Here is a 24,013-nt window from a genome sequence, read left to right as displayed (position 1 = left end):
TTGTATACATCATTAAGTGTGTTATTAAATGTGATGTTGAAAATTTGTTAATAATTTTTGTTATGTAATTTCAATAAATTACTTTTTTTTATGAAAGGCAGTATTATAACTCCATGTATTTTTTTTAATCTTTCAATTCTTTTTACACATACATTTTCAATTTTAGATTTCCTTAGTTTTAGCAACAACGAACGATAATTTAAACCTGGAATTGAAAGGACTTAGGGAGATAAAATAATGCATATCCTTTTATATATTTATATATAAAGACAATATTTTATTTACATTTAAAAAAAGATCACATTTTCTGCAAATATAAATTCAACGAAAAAAATAATATCGCGATTTATTCCTTAATACACTAATAAAATATAAAAATAATTTCAACAAATAAGTATAAGAAAAAATATAACATGAATGAACAATTTTAATGTATAAAAATAAATGAGGATAATATCCTCACGCGCGAATCACACTAACGAGTATTTCTCAATGGCACTAAGTATTTCGATCATTAAAGAAGCTTGATCAAAATTAATTTTAAAAAAATAATAATACAAGCTACGAAGTTCATTTTGTCGAGGTATTAGCAATATTAAGAATATTGACAAAAAATTATTTTAAAACATCTACTAAATACTTGATTATTAAAAAAAATACTAAAACTAGTGTAGACCATTGTAAATAATATTTTAAAAAAGGAATTCAATCCCACAGCTAAACACAACTGTGAGCTTCTCTTTAAATTATTTACCTGGATAAAAATACTTTTACACCTATCCTATTCAAATTCAACTTAAACAAAAATAAAACAAAAACAATATTATATTCTTACATATAAATTATAAAAGTTAAATTGGCCAAAATAATTATAAAATGTTTCTTTAATTATAAAAAACGACACAACAATAATCCCTAGCTTAATAAATTGTCACTTAAAAATTACTGATAGAAACAATACTTGAAACGCCTAACTGTATAAATTGAAGTAACAATATTACAAAAAAAAAAAAATTGAGCTATTTATTAGTTTTAAGTTTTGCAGTGGCTTGTAAATTAATAGAAGCCCAGCTTAGAAAAAAAATGTGTTTATTGGATGTTAACTAAACAGAAGAATCGAAAAGATTTGACTGTTTTTAAAACTAAAAGGTGATACAGAGTTTAAAATCACTGGCTGAAATATCAGCAAACTAATTTTATCAGCAAAACACAACATATAATCATAGGCTGGACAGAAATTTGCTACTAGAATACCTCAACTATCACTGCTTAGTGATATTTTGGAGGAGGATTTGGAATATGAAGCGAAAAACTGAACAGGATCTAAGACAAAAAGAACAAAAACTCCTATAATAAAATTGCGTTCCTCAACCACCTTCTTTAAGAGTAGCGTAAAACCTTAATTCCAAATACCCAACATTTAAAACTTATTTGCAAAATAAGAGGATTTTATCCTTCAGCTATAAAAGATGTATCTACAGACACAGTAGATCATAATCTGTTTAAGAAAGGACCCTATTTGGGGGCACCAGCAAACTCGACGCGCAACAGATCAGCTATTCAGCTCCGGGACGCAACGTGTCTCGCCAGGCATTGAGCTTATTGAGCTCAGTTAGAACATTACAGGTTTTATGAATTTGGCTTCCGATGCACCAAAAACAACAAATTTTCGGAAACTTAAGAAAAAATCTAGAATGAACTAAAGGTTAATAAAACGTAAAAAAGATCTTTGAAAATAATATGAAAAATTCAGATATTTTATGGCAAAAATTGAACTTTTTCCGGATTGATACAATTTCTTAGTTGTGACAATTTCCTCATAAACACATCAGTTTTGGCACTTAAGCCGCAAAATATTATTTATGTTAAAATAAAAAGAATTGAAAAGCGGTCTAACATCTTGCAAAAAAATTTAGGAAATATTTTGATAAAAATAATTTTAAGTTAATATTAACCTTAAATTATTAGTATTCTTGGAATTACAAGCTGAACACTTGAATTTAAATTTTTTTACACCTCCTACTGTAAAAGTTGGCTTAGTTTCAACTTAATTTGTTTTTAGGTCGGATAAAAAAGGTCTTTTTGTAAACTTGTTATCGGCAGTTATTAGTCCTTTTGATATATAACTGTGTGCACTGAAATTGTATACAACATTATGTATCTATAGATGCCGTTATAAAAAGAAAAAAGTTCCAATTTTAGTATATGCACCGCCGAAGCAAGTATTTTTTTTTTTTCAGTTATCTCAAATTTCCACAGTTTGTCTTGTTTACAATTTCACAGCTTATTTTATCTATTCACAGCTATAATTTTATTTTATCATTATTACTATGGACAGTATTTTTCTGTTACCCAAATTGAATTCTAAGTTTTGTTTTGTTTTCATTCTCTCTCTTGACTGTACTTCTAATTATGTATTTTTATTCTTGTATTTCTCAAGCCAAACTCTGTATTTTACTGAAGTAAAAAATCAGAAAATTAAATAAATAATAATATAAATGGAAAAGATTTCTTTAACTTTTGCTGCAATGTAATTTAATGGTGTTAGTATCTATTTTAGTAGCAACAGAGCGTGGGTCGTCACTTACACAAATTACTTAACAATTTAATGGAGAAGACTTAATTCAAAATTGGTAACAACTTTCAAAGTTATTTACTTAACATTAGAAAAATAATAATAATAAAATTAGAAGTATTCAATCAAATGCTTACTTATGAAATAAAAAAAATAATTTCTCTCATCTTTTTGCACTGGGTCTTTGCCACTTCACTTTAAATGAAATAAAATAACATTAGGAATTTAAAATGGACAATTTTTCTTCAAGGAATCCTTTTATACGGCTATTTAATGATTACTGACATACCATTTTATAGGCGCACACTGCCGCATATTTTGCAGCCATTTCGCCAATGTAAGCAATTACGCACTACGGCAATGTAATAACGTCTATATATTAAACTAAAGCGTGAGTGCGTAATAGAGACGGATTTAGAATTTATTTATTTAGTGGAGAACTTAACATTTTAAAACTGGATACCTATCCTAGCGAAACACATATAGAAATCCAACGATAATCTCCTGGCCCAGGCGAAATAAAACCATGTTTGTAATAATAAAGTTTATGAACATAGTGGAATTCGGGAAGAACTTTGAATCGGAACATTAGCATGTAAAATATAAATATATCGTAAAGTTTCATGTTTTGTACAAACGAGAAGCGAACTTCCCTCCGTATCTAGGGAGAATAGAACAGGTAACCAGATTTAGCCAATGCGTTATATGACTTTCAACGCAAGAAATGAACCTTGTTTTTTATTTGCAAGACTCTGAAAGATGGAAACTCCTCAACTATTTCTAGCAGGCTCTGAAGTAAAATGTACAAAGTACTGTCTCAATCCAAGCCTAGGAATTCATTACAGTTAAATATAAAGAAGCCAGACCATTTTTAAAGAAATTAAACAATGTTAAGCCGTTTTCTCCCCAATCTCATGATTGTTCACTTCCTGAAAAAAAAATTCATCAAATGCCAGAAGATTAAAATTATTGATCTTGTTATCTCGGTAATTTTAGTGACTTACAAGCACTTGAACTTTGTATAATTGATGCACTTTCTGCAAATATTTGAAAACAAAATTCAAGTTAACCCATATATAACCAAATTTCAGATTTAAATCTCTCAACTAAGCAGCACTGCTCGTTGGAGAGATATGACTCTCTTATTCTCATTCCTTGATATAAAGGGACTATCCTTTTTAAGAGAATTTGCTATGGCCAAAACAGGATATGTTGCCACAAGCATACGCAGCACATGTAAATTGATATCCACGGCCAGTGAAACATCATTTAAGAAACTCGACAGGTCTAGAAACAAAAGCCGAAATTATTACAAGTGCCTTACGTTTTACTCGTATTGAAGCTTGAGGAAATGTAAACTGTTGCAAATTTTTCGCACCAAGGAGAGACCCATGTAACCATTTACAATTGCACTAAATGAGACGATCGTGCCAACAGATTTAAAGTATCCTGCACAGTAGCGCCTAAAAACTAAGCCCAGATATACTGACAAAGTAAATAAATTCCTCAAAAAAAATTTGGACAGGAGGAAAGCTCTTTTTGAAACGACTAGTGCCTGTACAAGATATTCCCAGCTAAATGAAATTTAAAGGGAATGTTTCTAAAAGTAATATAAGAATATTAAAAGGAATATTAAATTAAAAGAGCGCTGGTGCAAAAAATCATAGAAGGTTCCGAATTCCAACTGTTTGTTCTACGAGATAACTATGACCATTATTTAATTTTTTAATTAAATAATTTTTATGGATTACATTCCAATCTTTTCCTTCATTCTTCAAACATAACGAGAAAAATGTCAATGAAAATTAATTCAAGTTCTATCAAGGAATGCCTGAGAAGGCTTCTCTCCTTTTATGTTTAATAATAACTTATATCAATAAATCAAATCTTTTCATGGAAAAAATTTGTGTTAAGTTTACTATCTACTTATCAATTAGTTTATGGATTTCGCATAAAATGTTAAATACATTTACAAATGTATGCTGTAAATCAATTTTCTCAACTTTAACCAACATTACTGAAAGTATTTCCATTCATGTTAGGTTATAAAAATTAGTGGTTGGTTTGTGTTGTCGAATTTGGAGAATTCACAGGAGGATTATATAGTATTCCACTTTGATGAGGTACCTGATAATGTTCAGATGGCTGCTCTTCATCTACACGTACCTGAAAGAATGAAATAATATTTATATAAAAAATTAATTAACCTGAGCAAGATAAGTTAATTCATTTCGGCCACTGTTTATCAAAATAAAAAACAAAAGTAGTAAATCCTATCATTATAATGAGATAATTTTTCTTCTTCAAAATGTACTTCAATTGATTGTTGAAACGAATACGAAGAAACCCTGGAACTTGTTAAAAATAAAATAAAATAAAAAAGTGAGGTATTTTTCTACTAGAATGTAAAGGTTCGTCGCAATAAATCTCTTTTATTAAAAGAGCAGGGTCTAAACTGATCTACTTCTCTACTGATAGATGAAAGACTGGAACCGTTCAAAGACCCAATAAACATGCGTACTGCAGGGATAAAATCAAAGATAGTAATAGTAACAGATTGGTGTAACGACCCATCTGCTACCGCAGCTCAGAACATCAAGCCCGCTTCCAGAGAATAACCAAACATCTACCAAATGTTCACTTAAAACAGTTCATCATTACACGATTTAGTCCTTTAAAACTACCGACTCTAAGTTCAATTCGTATTTAAGAAGAGGGCTTCAGGGTACATCCTATCCTACCGTCCGAATGCGGCTATAAATGCCAATCCCCCTTGGGCATTGTGAGAACTATTTATTTCAAGTCTGAAAGTTATCAGAGCCGGAAGGAGTTTATGAATCAGTCTGATAAGATAAACAAACTACAAATCTTCGTAGAAACTAAATAAATTTTGCGGGTCTTGAGGAAATTTTATTTATTTTAATGAAGTTCATATAATTCAAAATGAATTCTTTCTGAATTTTATTATTACTTCTTGATGATATGAGAGAATCAAGTTGACATGTTAAGATACGTTCAAGAAAATTATTGATGAGTCGAATGTTAGCAATAGAACTATTTGAGAAGTCTATCTGCTCTGATGAAAAAAGTAAAGACGTTGTTCGGTAGTCTTATTTAAAAAAAAAGAAAAAAAGTAATATTATCTTACAGCAATAATTATTGATATAGTAGTAATAACAGAATAGAGATAATTTATAAATATAAACATTATTCACTTGAAATTTGTGATTTAAAGTTGTAAAATAAATAGAAGTTGCTATTTTCAAAACTTTGCTTTAATGATTAATAGAAAATACAATAATCCACGTTGAAGATACATTGAGAACAAATCTAATGATTTATTTGGACCAAAGAATAGTGGGAAATGAAGAAGCAGACCAATTGGCAAAGGAGGCTTCTACGAAATAATATGAAAACATTGTCTGCATGCTGAAGTCCCAAATTATCAGTAAAAAGGAGAATACATATTCTTAAAGAGCAAAACTGAGTGGGATCTCAGATGGCTACAAACTAATCAAACACAACCAAAAGTTTATTGTCATTATTAAAAATTGGCTGAACCCATCGGCCACAATGACATACATTAACAGGACATGGTTTTAATAACATCTACCTTTGTAATTGTCCACAAAGCAGTAACCTCAACCAAAATAACCTCAACATAACCTCATCAACCAAATTCAGCCTCAGAACCTTATAACTCAGTCATAACTTTTGATTGCCCTTTAATAGAACCAGAACGCCTAAAAAAGATACACAAATTTGTACTATCTACGTAATGAGAAACAACCATCTTAAAAATGTTAAAGTAGTAATAATACACAAAACTTAAGAGGACTTCAATAAATTCATCAAAAACATTGATTTTAGATCATCTGTTGTTAAAATCAAGTAATCTCTTGGTACTATAATAATTTATTTTTGTATTTGGCTTTATTATGAATTGTATTATGGGCAAGTTAAAAGGCATGTAAAATGCAAATAAATTCCTTAACAGTAGAATTACTTAAAAAAGGGAAGAAAATTTTTAAAAAATATATATAATAACTTGCATGTAGAAAGAATTTTCTAGAGAAAATTCAATGTCAAAAACTTATCGCATTCATTTAAATTTCCTCTTTATAAGACTAACAAAAAATAAATTGGCACTGAACCAAGAGTGAACTACATGGAAAATAAATATGTGTTTGAGACATAATAACATGGCGATGTAGGCGAACAATTTCATCCTTTAGTTTTCAAACAATAATCAGCAAAGAGGAAAACAAGAAAGATAGGAATATAAGGAAACTGAAGGAAGGGAATTCATTAAATAATGAAGAAAGCACCATTGTGTAAGAAAAGCTGCAAGAACACTGAAAAAAGCTAAATCAAAAGCAAATAAGTCAAGAAGAGTTTTTAACGACAAGGACACAAAGAAAACGAGAACAGATTCTAATAAGAGCTGTACTCAAATTATTACTTCTTCTTTTATTTAAGACGCTTTAATTTCTGAGGTTGTTGGCGACCGGAGTTCTTTGTAGTACACCACCGGACTCCGGGCAGTGTCCTCTTGTTACAGCCGATAAAATCCATCACCAGAGAGTGAGTTATAAGAAGCTCCTTGGAAGAGAAAATTGAAAGCCCAGCAGTTGGATTCGAACCCAAGATCTCCGCGTGGGAATCCAGTATCTAACCACTGGGCTAATTCTCTCCCTTCGCTCAAATTAATGATTTTTTTTAACACCTTATTTTAAATTTTTAAATAAGAAAAGAATATATAGAAGACAAAGAAGTAAGGAAAAAACTATGGAAGTGACGAGAAAAAGCAAAAGTAGATGATGAAGAGGAAAGATAAAAGAAGCCTAGAATTTAAAACAAAAAAGAATACATCCAGTACATATGAAGAATAACCTGTTACCTTTGTTCAGAAGGAAAGGAAGTAGAAAAATGATTAACCGATGAAAAAGAAATCAGAGAAATTAAGAATAACCCAAGCGACACATGTGCAAAAGACTGGAGTGTGAGGTCTTAAGGCTTTCGAGAAAAAGGAGATATTGTGCATTAACATTTGGGCCCTCAGTTATCTCTTGAAGCCGAGGCCTTTTGTCCTCGTTCTGTTGTTACAGGTTAGACTGCTGCTACTTAATACTGAGCGTGCGAAAGCTCCTAGAAAAACAAAATCGGAGGAAGAAATCAGGGAATGGAAACTCCAACGCGGGTCCATCACGCTACTTACTAATCTATTCCCCACTAAAGTAACTTTTAAAAATTAATTTAGGCGCAACAACTTATCCCTTCTAACTCCACCAAACATTGACGCCCGGAGCCTTTTTCCGGATTGTCCGGTGCACTCCGAACAGTGTTCAACGGAACCGGGTTGCGGAGGTTCTAGCGATAAACATATGAAGATATATGCAGCAGCTGGACTCATCCTCGGGATTTCCACGTGAAAGTCAAAATGCCCTAATCACCGACCTCTTCCCTTAGATTTAATATTGTTTTGTCCTGCGTTAGAACAAGAGAATACCAGTGTGTTGTAGAACACTAAATTTTAAAATTTATTTACAATGAAATCCGCTCCTAGGATTAAATCTTACAATTCTGTTCGTGAAGAATTTATTTGTCGCATATTTCTTAAACTAATAAACCATCGATAACCTCCAATTAAGCAGAAAAGAAAGATCAAATAGCCTTTTGTGTCTAAAAACCTTTCTGCTTCTTTCTTTTTTGCCTGTTACAGATTTTTTCAGTAACTATTACAATAAATGTGTGTTATATTTTTTTTTAATTTACTTAGAAATTTACAATCTGTGTAGTGAGAACACAATTGGTAAGAGAACAGTGGAAGCTAGAATGCTATAAATAATAAAAACATAAACATGTTATAACTCTTTTTGGGGTGCAATGTATATACGTAAGAAGTGTTAAAGATATTAACAGAAAGATAAATAACAGAAACATTAAACATAAAACATTAAAAGATATTTTAGTGCATAAATACAGAAAATTTAAAAGTAATAGTTCACAACAAGATTAGAATTGATCATGCATGTAATAAGTAGAAAGGAAAAAGGAGAAAAACCTACTTGATGAGGTTCAATGATAACTGGCGGGATAGCCTGCGCCACATACATCTCTGAGCTCGGCACCGTCTGTGATACCGTATATGGCAGTGTTACCTAAATTGAATAATTCTTAAGATTTATTGCGAATAAATATTATGAAAACAACATTAAATAGTTACAAATCTAACTAGAGCGAATATCAAACGTTTGTAAATGTATTTATTTTTTATATATTTTGTTTTTTTCACTTGAAGTTTAGGATCCCTCCTTTGCATAAAAAAATGCAACTACAGATTTTAAAATTGTAAAGTACCCAATTTTACCGCATCGAAAAAATACATATGAACATCGGTTGCTTGAATGGGAAGCGAAATTATGTCCAGATAACTAAAAAAGGTAAAATTTGAAGAACTAAAGCCAGGCTGATGGAAAACAAATAACGCTAAGATTACATTAACTACAATTAGTTAGTTAACCACATCTGTAAATGACAGATTGTTAAAGATATGGCTATAAGCCATATCCAATGCAGCCTAATAAAGCTAATGTGGTCCCAAAAGTTCCAGTACTGTAAATAGAATGAGGACGCCTGTAAAGTGCTAAAGTTTATTTGTAAAAACTGTGAGTATATTACATTAGCTGCTAGATTTGCCGATGGGTTCGCTAAGCCCAAATAGTTGCGTATCACTTATCGCTGCAAGCTCCATGAGTATTGATTGGGACATTACATAAGTAATCAGAATCATTAATAGGATGGGAATACCAATAAAAGTTTCATTTTAATTTAATGTTATAAACATTTTTGAGCTAATGCAGATGCGTTTAGGAGATGTCTCATTCACTTTCGATTTGATCTTCAGTTTAAGAATTTTGTAAAATATGAATTAAACTTACATTAAGAACAGGCGGAAACAATCCATATTTTGCCATGAATAGCTGTTCAGTAACATGTCTTAGCTCAGTTTGCTGCTCCACAATCCTCTGCTGTAGTTCTTCCTGCCTCCTTTCCAACTGATCCAGCTAAAAAGTCAAAGAAATAAAGAAGGAAAAACATTTTCGTCACACTTACTAGAAGTTATAACCACTTAGTAGACGGTATACACAGAACACCCACGTCCAATGTCACTATGATACACAACAGTTTCCGCCATTCTACTCAACGTAAACAAGCTGCTCTTAAGACAACTGATAACAGAATGAAAACCAAATCTCTTGCCCTATCCCACTAAAAGCAAGAACTCAACACAAAAATGCACAATAGCCACAAATAACACTTACATCACCAACAAGATTAATAAATTACTAAGTAAAAACAAACATTGCCCGAACCAAGACCAAAATATATCGCCCCTCTTTGTCATTATTTTTTTATTATGTTTTGGCCAAGGTAATCTTCAGGACTGTGGTACATATTTTATAGAAACAGATCACAATGTATTCAATAGTATTGTAACAAAGGGCGGCTCCCCTAAGAAAAGGAAGGAACGCAGACATCCAAGATGCCCATTGTTCCCCGCCCACCCATCACCTCATAAGATACAGCGGGGCTTCAAAACCAACAAATCCGGCAATAGAGATTGCCGAATAACGATACTTATTCAAAAACTAATCTAGTAGCAACAGGACACAAGCGAGCATGGTGATTCAATCGCCCAGTGCACTGAATAAACCTAGAGAGTTCGTAAAGATTGCCAGATGCCATAATCTCCAGGTGGGAAACATATAACCTCCCAAAGACGAGGAATCTTTTAGAATAAACGGGACACTCCTCTACAAAGTGACGCGCAGTCTCATTGGACTCACTGCAGCCAGCGCAGATTGGCGCCTGGTTAAGGCCACATTTAAAAAGATGGTGCGCTAAATTCGCATGTCTGAACTAGCTGGCGGATCCGGGACCTGCTGAAGCCAACCACTGCCGTTTTAGGCAGGCCAAGAATTTCTTTAGCCTAACAGTAATCAGCTCGGGATTTCCGCCGTTTTCCGGTGAGAATACAATGTACATTGATTTTAAATAAAAATCTTAACATGAAAAATAATTTATTAATCTCTTTGTTAATACAAAAAGTATGAATCAGTCGCCAAAAAAGATGAACAGTACCTCTACAATATTCGCCACTTTTTTTACATCGAAGCCACAAAACCCCGTTTGGGAACCATAAGAAGAAAAAAAAATACCACACGTGTGTCAGTGTGGTGGCTGCAAGAGTTGTAACTAGTATGGCTTATTAATTTTTTTTTTAAGTGTTGTGTAGGAGAGGAATATTCAAGTTTTCAATTATATGCTTCTATCAGTCACATTTAGAACCAAACTACTGCTAAAATATTATTGTTAGTAAAAATTCCTGAATGGAAATAATGAAATGAAGTGAAATAGTTATTTTCAGACTCCGCAATTTCTTCAAATGTGTGATACACCAGCAAAAGGTTGATTTATCGGATTAGTTTTTGTTAAAATGTTACACTATAAAAGATAAATTAATCCATCAATTTATTTGGTACTTTTTTAAATTTTGGAATCACTGTTTCCTGTAAATGTCCTCTTTTATGATTACCAAGGTTTCTTCTCTACTCACAGCTAGTAATCTCGGCAGTAAGCTACAAAGTAAGCTAGGCAATTAACTTGTTACAAAGCTTCCAAAATTGTAAGGTAATTGTTTATACTGCCTTTCGTTCTGTTCTTCTGTTTTCCTTCTTTTCAGTCTGTCTTATTTTCCCGCTTTCTCTTCCATTCCTCACGATATTTTCATGTCTTTGGAATTATTTTACAATATATCCAAACAATGTCAGAGCCAAAATATAACTTTTGTCTTGATCGCTTAATGGTCATAAAAAGAAAATATAACTCTCTCCCTAACTTAACTGCTACAATGCTCGAAATCAGTACTTTTGGTTTTCGGTAACAGAATTATTTAAGATTAACAAATACACGATAAGTTCCTCTCCTCTTAACCCCTATATCATCCGTATGTATTTGATGATGTGATGCATGTAACGACGAACGAACAAGGGCACAAAATAAATGACTTTTTTACTAACTGAAGACTGTATGTAACGATAGAACGTATAAGAGCACAAAATAAATAACCTTTCACTAGTCTATCAAAGACAAAAAACATGATCTTTTTTTACCTTTCCTATAGTCACTTTTGCAACCTAACTTTACTCATTCCGCAATGAATTCTAACAATACTTCAATTTTTTTTTTAAATATCTTTGAAGTAGGTCAACAGTTCTTTAATTAAAGTGCAATCACTTCACCATTATATCGCTACAATCGTACCTACCAACTTTTTTCATACCAACTCCAACTTCAATAAATAATTAATTAAATAAAGTTTTAATTTAATTTAATAATAATTTCAATAAAGTAACTAAAATCGAAATTATATTCAAAAACTTTCTTACCCGTTGTGGAGGTAATACATTCAGTACAGACTGTGGTGGCACACCCACAACTGCAAATGAATGAGGATGATATCCATCATTTCTTTCAACTGGTTTATTTCCTTTACTTTCGTTTTTAACTAAACTACCACTTCCTGCCTGACCGCCTCTAGTTGAATGCTAAATAAATAAAAGTATTATTTTTTCAAAAAAAAATTTGATTCATTATTTTATTTTATTTTAATTTAATTTTAAAGCGCTTCAAAATCTGAGAATCAATGGCTTTTTTCAGTGCATTGCCGGCCTCAAAACAGTGTTCTCACTGTCCATCACCGGAAGCTGCTAGAAAAAGAAAATCTAAGGATCAGCAGATGGATCTCGAACCCGAGATCTCTGCGTTGGAATCCAGTAAATGCTAACCACTGAGCCAATCATTATTCTCAAAAAATTTAAATATTTGTTGAAAAATGAAAAAAAATGGAAAGGAGTACTTATCAAATACTCACAGCACTCACTCCAGTCAGTTGAGAATGGCGTGATAAGGGAGATTCCGCCGACATAGAGTTACTATCAGATCCTCCTTGTTTTTCACGTTTTCCAACTATGGATTAACAATAAGTTTATTTTTTGCAAACACCAGAACCATAAATAAAATTTAATGAGATAAATAAAATTTATTCAAAAAAAAAACAAACAAACAAATACGAACTAAGGAAGGACCTGTAGCGTAATTTCCATTTCAAAACATTTATGAAATTTGTATATATTGTAGTTAAGAGAATTTTGAAAGCTTGCATTAAACTTTTAAACGTGTAAGAGGATAACTTGAAAGAAAAAGAAGAAGCATTTGGTTGATTAATGAATAAAATATGCATTTTATACATGAACATTGTATTAGAGCTAAGCAAGGAAAGGAATTAATTCAACCAGTGTCTGACGTAGAAGAAGATAAGCATTAATACAATGATTGCTGTTCTTAAAAAAAAAGACATGAAAACATATTTTTTTACATTGAGAATAATATGAACTGAACTTTGATTTGTATTTCTGTTAAACGCTGAACACATGAATCCCCTCCTGAAAAAAATCTAGGTGCTCCCTGATATTTCCTGCTGAAAATTTGGATTTGATACTGAAGAAAAAATTGCGCTCCTATATAAAATTTGGTACTCAATTCATGCTGAGCGGAAATTAATTGATAATGGCGTACTTGAAGCACTAGGTACTTTTGAATTGAATTTTTAATTCGTGATGGGGTTTGAGTCTGTCAATAGACACACTTGATTTCACTGATGGCTAAGCGTATGAAGAATCTAACAACATAACGGTAAGAACCAAATCATATCAGCGACTATACCGTCAATTCCCGGCAATTTATTATTTTTCCGTTCTGTTATAATCTCTTTAACTTATTTTTCGGGATATTTTACATACTCAAAATCCTGTTCATCAGGGAGGCCGGGTTCCTTCGATGCATTTTCCATATCACAAACGTCATCATTAATAATCTATTTAATGGTTAATACGAGAAATGTACAGTAAAGTTCGTTTACTAGTCGCCTCCGTCCAACTTCACCTAATTTGGTAGTTCGACATAAAGTCCGCCAGAAAAAAAAAAGAATTATTTTACTTACTTTTTTATTATTCATGACCCGCTTTTACTTTTTAAGAAAATGAGAATTCACAAACGCTTGTTATATTTAGTAGGGAATAATTCTAATATTCGAATTAACACAGAAATAATAAATAAGTACGAGAAATGCTTCTTTAATTTCTTAAATTAAGTTATTTCTTTTGGTGTTCCAGTAATTATATTAAAGAAAAGGCATAAAAATATTGAACACTGTAATAAATAAATTTACCTGTGAAATTACCTGATGATTTAGATGACCATGGTGAAGTTCTTGTTGGATAAGATTTAACCTTCTCTGGTTCATCAAATATATTGTTATAATCAGTATTTTCAAGAGTTTGTTTCAACACATTTACGTAACTACAAAGTTACAAATGAAAATAAATTAAATGGACATTAAAATTATGATTACTATTCACTCAAAGTGAATTGTGTTTTTGAAGTATAGAGATCAGTTGTGTTACAAATATTTCATTTTTTATTTCAGCAGCTTTTACTTAATGAAGTTACTCTTTCAGTGAGTAAAGAACTCAGAACTAAGTAGAAAAACTTCAGTCGGGAGGGAACCAAAGCCACTCTTCATATAGTTGCTTAAAAAAAAAAAAAAAACTGCAGCATGTCGTGTCCAAAAAAATCAGTCCCGGCCTGATCAACCTAAGATCTGCTGTCCGATCAAATCTAGCAACAACCTTAAGAGAAAAGTCATATGCTATTCCACCGTCTACCTATTAATACCAAAGATCCAAATTAGCCTCTTCACATTCTAAACAAATCCGTCATGATAAATAGGTGTTTCTCCTCCGTTTCACAACCTCTACAAAAAAAGGGCGTGAGACCCACATTGTACAGGTTTCTTCCCAAACCATAATACCCAGTGAGGGAAAAAACCTAGTGTCTGAGGGAAGTCTGTGAAAGACTAAAAAGTCTCAAATAGACCCAGACACAATAAGTTGGACTGGTGTCCAATTTGGCCAACCTAACCACCTTCTTGTTAACCGAATCCCCATATTACTCGGTAACAGACCAGAAGAGCAGCAGCTCTTTCAGTCTCCAAAAACAGAAACCAGAAAATATGTATTTTAAACTTCAGACAAGAGGCTACTATTTCTTATATTATACGACGAAATTTCGGAATCGTTGAAATTAGTATTAACTGCCGAAGCGAGTTCTTACTTAGAGAAAGGATTTTGTTGATATGAATGTTTATTTTTAATATTAAGAAGTTAATTTTGAATGTTATTTGACTGGCATAAGTTGAATAAAAAGAAGACATTAACTTACCTGACTACTCGATGAGAGCAAACTATAAATTCAGGTTTTGAATTCCATTGATGGTAAGTTATATAAAATCTAGTTTGTAACCAAATCCACTGTTGACCTTTTGTCAAAAATCTATAGTAACAAGAAGTACATTCTCCTTTTTGCATCACTGTTGACAGAAAATCAGATGTAAACTCAAAAAACTTTTTCTAATGAAATTGGATTAAATTTACAACGCACATCAAATCTAGCCAACGGGACAGGTTATAGAAACATCCGGATAGAACAGGTTACAGAAATTAGTTACAAATATAAGATTAAAAACAACTTTTTCTGACTACAATTGTCTTAACAACATAAACACACTATATAGGCAAAAAAAAAAAAACCCTAAATATATATACAAGTACATCTAAATTTAATAAATATTGTAGATAAATAAATCTAACTATATTTTTTTGGATAAAGAAGAACCTTTTTTTGACTCCTTTTCCCTATTTAACTACTAAGAAAATAATATTCCTTCTCTTTTTTCGCGTTTTAACCTTTTGATTCAATTCAAAGTCTACCAAGTAAACTGTACTTAACCGCATTTAGGTATCTCCTGAGAGAAGTGGACTAGCCACTTCAGACATTTTGTAATACCTGCGGTAACCTAGTCCAGCTACCCCACCACTTATACTGTCAATCTTAACCTAAAATAATATACAGGCAAGAAAATTTAGTTTTGAACAATTATTGGTTAGAGTTCCCAAAGCTAAAAGCAATTGACTTTTTACGCCATCTACTTTCAAGGAACTAACAATTAAGGGAGCTACAATACAAATTTTAGGACCTGATACACACACTAAAGTGTGTGCAGCCAACACTATAAAATCTGAACTAATCTAAAACCTTTTATTAGAACGTACAAATGTATAATAAAAATATCAGAAACCCTTAAATTCGCTTTTTGCTTACCCTTCTGAGCAAATATAATTTTATTTTTCAATTTTAAAATATTTTGTCTAAAAGATTTTTTGCCCCCTTCCTTACAACCCTTAAGAGAAGAAGAAATATTCTTAAGGTACATATTTGTCAGATTTAAATATTATAATTATATACTTACAGGTTTCATGACAATTAACAACTTTATCCAAATCATCAACATGATAATAATCATAACCTGAAGTTCCTAAGACTTCAAATGGAAGGTATCCAATTATCGGTGGAGCTCTAGAAGAGAAAAACATTTATATCTACCAAATCTGAAAGATTTTGTTTCTGTTTAAAATTTATAAACATATAATTTAAAATAAGATACTCAAAGAACCCTAACCAAATTGAACTAATTCGCTCTTGGACGAATCAATCAATCAATCGCCAAAAAAGAAGAAAAGGAAACCATTAAATGTTATTTCAAGTTAAAACTAATGCCTTTAGTTGTAGATGAACTTTAATTTTTTTAATAAGGGCGTTGAATTACTCTAGCTAATATAAATAGAAAATAAAATTGACTAAAAAAGAACTAATAGAAATTTACATAAATAAAAACGAAGAAACTGATAAATCATTTCTTTTTTTCTGAAATCAATTTTAATTAATTACCTATGATCCAAAAATAGAAACTTCCATTCCAAACTATGACGGGAAGTAAATTCACATTTTGATGAGTCAATTACAGACAATTCCGTGATTAGCTGAGGAATCTGTAATCTCCCAGTACCAAGAAAAACCCATCTAAAATTATTTGGAAAATGAAATATTACTAAAATTTTCAATAGAACAAAAAAGCAGAAAAACTGAACGAACAAACCTATTCTCAGCTTCAGCACTGTAAGTACTGTAACGATTACTACTGACACCATTGTTTAGATGAAGTGAATCTACATCGCTTCCTAAAATATACAAAAAATAATTTCCTTCATATTTTTAAATTTACGACAAATTAAATTATATTTTTATAATGCGATATACTTAAGTGAAAGAAAATTTAAACTCGTAATAAAGCCACAATTTTAATACATACTGAAATGACCAATAAAAAGAATAATTTCGTAAACTGGTTCTTCTTTTATATCGATACCTCCCCTCTTACAGTGGCACATAAATGACAATTCATTATCTGAAAAAATTATTTTCAAATTAATCTAACTTATATACAAATTCAGACAAAATATGTATATGCCATAATGGGGATTCATCACTTTGAAATGTTTTCACTATCCTATAATTTTTGAATCTCGTGTTTCCAAAAAGGTAAGGTCACTCATTTGCTTTTCATTTTCATACATTTTAATCACTTGATTTATTAATATAAATATTAATAAGGATTTTCTTAATTATACTACAACGGCTAGTAACTTATGTATGAACACTAATCGGAAACACCTTTTAAAGGAAATCAGGATCCGCCCAATAATCTGTTATCTATCGAAAGAAGGGCTTGTGAGTAATCATTGTTAATCATATTGACAGTGAAAATTTTTCCAAGAATAAGAACTCAATGTACTTTTTGTGGATTATAAAATTTGCAATTAGATAAATTTACATAAAATATTTAATTCTACCCAACTGAAATGTAACCAAGCTAAACATGTTCAATAATTAAGGAAACATGTGAATTCGTAACCTAAGACAATATAAAACTAATCCTTTTGAATATTCTATTCTACAATCCGTTTCCTCACTTGATATTTCAAATAAAGTGGAAGGTACAAACTACTATCTCCTCCGCAAGGAGAATCCCGAAATCCCTTCTATGTATGCCATAAGTGTTTCAAAATACGGTGATCTCAGTAAAGCTCCGATGTAGCAATTAGTAGAGCCAAACTATTTCATTTGCAGAGCCAAATTGCTTGCATCTTCCAAGTTAAAAAGCCGTTTCTCAGTGGCGTGACCTATCTTAAAGTAGTCTTCTTAATAGATTGTTGAATTAAAATCATAACAACCTTCTCACACTCTGCTTTCAAAATGATACATTAAGATGTCTATTATTACACATTAGATTGAGAATCAATCCAAATCTTACCAGAAGCAATCCAAACGAAGAATGTCATAAAGGAGGGTTTGCTATTAACGAGTTCGTTAATATCGAAAAGGCTCAATTAGGAACCACAATTAGAAAAGGGATTAGATCAATGGTTAGAACAATAAATTCTTACGCGTAAACCCCGGTAGGAGCTGTCTGCCCACCGAATTTCCTTATCTCACAGGATTAACTGTCCAGTGAATGACAGTGTCGCCTGTTACGAGAGAACACTGCAAACCGGGCTTCAACAGTATTTAAAATTAAAAATACGATCCACGATTTAATCCACAATAGATTTTATAGATCGCAGTGGATTTTAATGGACTTATATAGATTACAAAAGCTTATAACCTATCTTTTATAAGCTACTATCTATTAATCCGGTTCTAACAATAACAAACTATCCTAACACTTAACTTCGGAAATAATATATAGTTACCAGTTTCAAAATTAGTCGATGGGTTTAGAAGCATGTTATACAACTCCGAATGATCACCTTCATAAACCAAATCATAAAGTGTCATTGCTAACATATCACACTGAAAATAAAAGAAAATTAAAAAAGAAATATTCTCTTTAACTAAAGTTTAAGTACTATAACTTAATAACGTACTGGAAAGTAACCAAGAAGAGAAGTTACACTTTCTGAAACGTACAAAATTCGTCCTGTGGACGAAAATACTATTATAAACCCATCTAAGGCCTGTATAAAAACAAAAAAAAACATATAATAATTAAACTGAAGAATAAATTTAATTTTAATTCTACGAAAATATGAAAAACAATATTTTCTGTCATTTAATACCTCTAAAAACAAATGAATGAATTCTTCATTCGATAAAAAGGAAGGTTTCCAGTCTTCCTGAATTTCATTTGCCCTCGATAACACAGCTACATCTATAATGTTAAAAAATTATAATAATACACTTTGCTTACTACTAAAATGTCTACATAGATTAAATAAATTGAACCATCTCTCTCACTCTCTAAATGAAGATTCCTCATTATCTTAGGTCATTAGCCTCAAGAGCTTTTTTCTGAGCATTTCCCGGATTCTTTACTTTTGAACACACCAGTTCAAAAAGAAAAAATCAAAGTTAAAGAGCCTTTAAATTATTTCTTAGAATTTTCAAATTTCATCATTTTGGTCTATATTAATATCAATATGGTCCAACTTTTCAAACGAAGTGCACATAACAAAGCATTTTCTCTAACGTGATAAAAAAATCTTTATCCCATATTAATTTTGGGAACAATTTTAATTGTTCATTTGTTTTTCTCCACACATAAACACTTCAGTTGAAGTTCAATTTTAAGACTTTATTTTTACGATTCACCCCTAAATTTGGCTAGAGGTTGAAGGTTGAAAGTTGAACTGAATGAACAATTACCATCTAAGAATCTGATTTAGAATTTGTTGTTTAATGTTTTGGTAAGTGCCTTTAGACGTTTAAAACTGTCCTTATCGATGCACATGGATGTTTACTTGAAAATTGAAAAAACTAAAGGAAAGGACCCACAAATTTGGAATCCGGAGGTCAGTTATCTTTTGATCAAAAAGACGAAGTAACTAAACTTATTGATTTGACACGTAAAGGAAGGGCTGATCTATATGCGTCGAGAATGTTTTAGATACCTTCTCAGACTCCACATTAAACATGTGGGGACGCGTTTGAGGCAACATTGAACATTAGGAGGTTTGACGAAATAGAAAACACCAATTAAAATGGCTTGTTTTTTTTATACAGGAAATTACAACTAAGACCCGGGATTCTAGACATATTGTGAGTTTGTTTTAATGTTTAGATAAATTGCTGTTCAAGATCTTCCTAAATCCCGGCGAATTTCATGAAAGTTCAGGCAATAGTTTACGGGAGTGACAAATAACTGAATCAAAACATTTAGAGGAAGCTCTTGTATAAAACCGACATCTCAGGACTATGCCACCAACACCTTTAAAAATGGTATGGTTCGAACAGCAGTCCCAGCGTAATAGACTTAGAAGTGGCCAATGTGCACATTTAGTCATTAAATAAACTTAAAAATGTTTGTTAAATTTTTGAAAATGACCAATGCAATAAACTAAAAAAATGTATAATTAACTCACCATTATGGTTTTTTAAGTACGAAATGGCAGACTTGAGTACTGTTGATTTATCCATTTTGCGATTATTGGTCGAGACCATAGAACCTAGTTCATTAATGAGAAGATTAAATTGATCTCTACGCTTTTTCTCACTCAAATTTCTCGTTTTCCTATAAAATAATAATAATAATAATAATTAAAATGATATTTCGAGATAGTTTTGAATGAAGAACGTAATATTTTCAGTTATTGTTAAAAATCGCACTGAAGAAATTGACAGCTCGTTTTATTAGGTTTCTTATAATCGAATCATATTAGATATTAATATAGTTCTTTAGCTTTCGGATCCTTTTATTAAATGTGCCAGGCACCAGTCTGTGGTACTACAGAACTATGAAGTTCCTGGGATTAGAAAATCTAAGTGCCGAACAATCCTGTATTGATCATTATTCAAATAACTAAGGCAAGCTTCAATTTAAAATGGGCAAATTCGTGCAAATCTTGGTTTTGCAGGGCGGTCATTCCATCAGAATTTGCCTTAACAATTATTAGAGAACCGAAAATCGCATCCCACGCAAAATAAATTTTAATTTTCTCAATCAAAAATAAAAATAATCAAATAGAAAATATTACTTGAACTGTCATAAAGTTGGAATTGCATGTTGAAACCAAAAAGTTGCCAATTACAGAAATCTTTATTACTTTAAAAAGCGTTTTAAACCAGTTGACTTCCTGACTAACGAGGTTCCAAAAAATCATATGAAAACTGGGTTCAAACAATATTACTTTCTGTTCCTTGCGCATCCTCCCCGACTATGAGCAGAGTTCTCTGAAACGAATGAACTTCCCAAAGGTTAAACAGCATTTGGCGCCTATGTATTCTTTATTTTAAACACCTGAATTTATTTTGTTGCTATTTATAGTTATACAAGGGCAAATAGCAATGTACACTACAAATTTGAAGGAAGTATGTTGAAATATGTTAAATGCAATAGTTAAGAAATTTAAGAGATTTACTAACTAGTAACAACACTCGCAAATAAAAATTAAACCTAACTTCCAGTTCCAGATAAAAGAAATAACATTAGTAATTTTAATCATCTTCTACAATCAAAAATAGGCATTTGGAGACATTGGATTCTATAAGTCCTTTGAATGACTGATATGTCTATTACTTTGTATCAAATACGATCTAGTTCCGAGTAGAGTCTAATAAATTGTTATTTTTACAAACAGTAAAATCTCAAAAATTTATATGATTGTACCCTCTCGAAATCTTTTTACTTTGCTGTAAAGGAATGTGACGGTAGAAATACAACACCTAATTACCGAAAAAGAATTCCCACCAAAATTGTAATAACACAATTTTCAAAATAAAGTTTTTGCAAGAGGTAAGTTTATTGTTATTTGTTACCTTTTTGAATCATCTTTGTCATCAGTATCTTCATCCATTGTGTCACTGGAAAAATTACAGTTTTTTGGCTTTTATAAGCAATACAGTAATTTAATCTCTAAATAAGCTGTTGATATGACGTCTAACTCACTCAGATTTCCTAGTGGAACTCGGATTTACGAATCTTGACATTATCAATTGTATAACTTCAACAGTTTCATCTAACTTTAATGAAGGACATTACTTCCAAAAAATTTATTCTAAGAAAACAAGTATAACACAATAAATTCAAAGTATTCATTTTTATAAGCTTATTTGAAGTTAATTCGTCAAAATGAACAGAAATATATCGCCCAAAATTATTAAGCTCAAACCGAATGTCAACAAAAACATATGACACTGAACGTATCAAATCATCTTTTTAGCATAATTCACTAAATATTTTTAAGAATTATTCGATTCGTTATTCAGACAATAAATACCATTCATAGCAATCGCAAGAATCGATATATCATTGTTTGACAATTGAAATCGACTACAATAATTTAAACTTCAGGAAAATAAAATAATAATTGAAAATCTAAGTTTAAAACTCATAAATGAATAACGATTTATTGTCTATTATTCTTGACATACTTTATGTAGAAATATTGCAAAAAGTAAATGCTATATACTAGTAAATGAGTTTGAACGAAAAGACGTATAAGAACTAACTTAAGGAGACATAATCCACAATAATGCCAACACGTTACAATTATCAATTATAATCGTATACAATTTATCGTATGAACAATCCGTTCGACGGTCTGAATTCTGACCAAAACTGCAAACTGCAGACTGCCCCTGCCCGTGCAACAAAATCTGTTGAAGTCGTACGAAAACGGGTCTTACGACAAATTTTAGCGTTTAGTAGTGGAGGCAGTTTGTTGCCAGGTTCTTCAGTGAAGTTGTTGTTTAGTTAAACCTTTTTAACAAATAAAGAATCATATAAATTTAATAAAATGTAAATAATTAAATTACCAAAAAAAATTTTTATAAATCTACAAAAAGATTTTTCATAATTAAAAATTTATTTTTCCAATATTTTGATGTTATTCATACCTGAAAACCCCTTGGGTCTTAATTATAATTATCTTTTTATTTTAGCTTGTTGCAACCGTTTGTAAAAACAGTTTCTAACTGCGCTGATCATTGTTCAATTACAAAAACTTCCAATTTAACTTGAAAAATATTCATTTTATGCATTTACCACTCATAAAACACAATATGTGCCTAAGACCAGTTGTAGAGTGATAATAGTATAATTCAGAAAAGTGGAAGCCTTACCTACATCATAGCACGAAAATGATCGACTATTTCAATGATTCAATTTTAATCAGTTGCAGGTTGCAGCTTTAATACGACGCCGTTTCTTTTATAATCTGCTCTAATCATGCTAGGTTACAATACTAACATCATATCTCCTAAGATCGATTTTTAATTAATTGCATAGTCCTAATAGTCCTTGCCCATTTACAACGCAGTTTGTTTGATATATTACTGGTCCATGTTGAATCCATAAGTCAATCACCAATACGCTTTTTTGTAGTAATAACAATTACAACGGGGAAGCAACTTGTCTTAAACATCCTCTCGTTATCGCTTTCCTGAAAACTAATGCTCATCCTAAACCCCTTTTTTGTAAAAATGTTCCTAAACGCTCAGATAGTCCTAATTATAACATTTATAAAGAGAGTCCTTTAAGTTTTTCTTTTAATTTTCATTAACATATTGCTTATATTTATGTCCGAGGATACTAAAATGCATTGATTCATTGATGAATACATCCGTTAATTTCATTTGAGTGTTTTCAATAACCATTAATTATAAAATCACTTGCCACAAATTATGCCTCCGTAGACACGTTAAACACAAATTGTGCAACTCTTAAGTTCAACTATGTCATTTACTCGCGCAATCAATCAAAATCTGAAGCAATTATTCTGTCAAGAAGACAAGTTGAACAATACTTGAGCTTAAGAAAGTAATAGTGCGTCACAGATTCATGCATTTTTTTATTCTAACATAAAAAAATTATATTATTGTATTAATCGGTTTTTAAGAAACGATAGTCTCTGTTTAAAAGTCCTTTGATCAAGTAAATCTAAAAATAACACACATTGTTCCATGTTCTTTTTTTTTCAATTTTCCTAAATTTTTTTTAACACGTTCAAAACAATGCAATAATCATTCCAATAATTGAGGCGACGATGCTGATTTGAAAGCAAAGATCAAATAAGAGTAATTATCCAAGATACATTATTTAAGTGTTTCTAATGTTTTAATTTTTAATTAAATTAATTCTAATTTTTAATGTTTCTAACTTTATTGAAATCTTAATCTTAAGGGAGGTGCTTCAGCATTATTTCTTGAAATGTTATGATTAATAATAATTCCTTAAGGAAATCTTAAATTATTAAGGCTTAAAATACATTTTCTCAATTTAAAAAAATATTTAAAATATTTAACCATACCTCCAAATTATATACCATCAATACAATTAGCCTTAGAATTGGAGAATTTTTCTAACAATCGTAATTAGTTCGGAATCTTCATCGTTTAAAATTCAAACATACTGAATCAGTT

At 31.1% G+C, this 24,013-nt stretch overlaps 1 protein-coding gene across 6 annotated transcripts; it reads right to left on the bottom strand.

The window, feature by feature from the left end:
- Positions 1-4,149: 4,149 nt before the first annotated feature.
- On the bottom strand, positions 4,150-21,824 carry LOC141449410 (circadian locomoter output cycles protein kaput-like). 6 transcript variants are annotated; one of them, XM_074118837.1, is made up of 17 exons: positions 21,540-21,824; positions 21,410-21,454; positions 20,017-20,165; positions 18,715-18,806; positions 18,523-18,612; positions 18,349-18,448; positions 16,908-17,003; positions 16,695-16,776; positions 16,487-16,618; positions 16,008-16,114; positions 14,921-15,068; positions 13,869-13,999; positions 12,513-12,607; positions 12,028-12,186; positions 9,517-9,642; positions 8,644-8,736; positions 4,150-4,741 (listed from the first exon to the last, which is right to left on the bottom strand). In XM_074118837.1, the coding sequence occupies exons 1-17, from the start codon at positions 21,578-21,580 to the stop codon at positions 4,628-4,630; spliced, it is 1,800 nt and encodes a 599-aa protein (XP_073974938.1). In that variant the 5' UTR covers positions 21,581-21,824; the 3' UTR covers positions 4,150-4,627. The 6 variants fall into 6 exon arrangements, with proteins under 6 accessions (XP_073974938.1, XP_073974939.1, XP_073974940.1 ...); XM_074118838.1 differs by having other exon boundaries at positions 12,522-12,607; XM_074118839.1 differs by having other exon boundaries at positions 13,881-13,999.
- Positions 21,825-24,013: the final 2,189 nt, after the last annotated feature.

The sequence above is a fragment of the Rhodnius prolixus genome, unplaced genomic scaffold (genome assembly GCF_049639745.1).
Source record: "Rhodnius prolixus isolate KJV_2025 unplaced genomic scaffold, Rpr scaffold_2, whole genome shotgun sequence".
Taxonomy (NCBI): Eukaryota; Metazoa; Arthropoda; class Insecta; order Hemiptera; family Reduviidae; genus Rhodnius; species Rhodnius prolixus.
The sequence above is the reverse complement of the archived record's forward strand: the minus strand, read 5'-3'. Positions and strand labels throughout refer to the sequence as shown.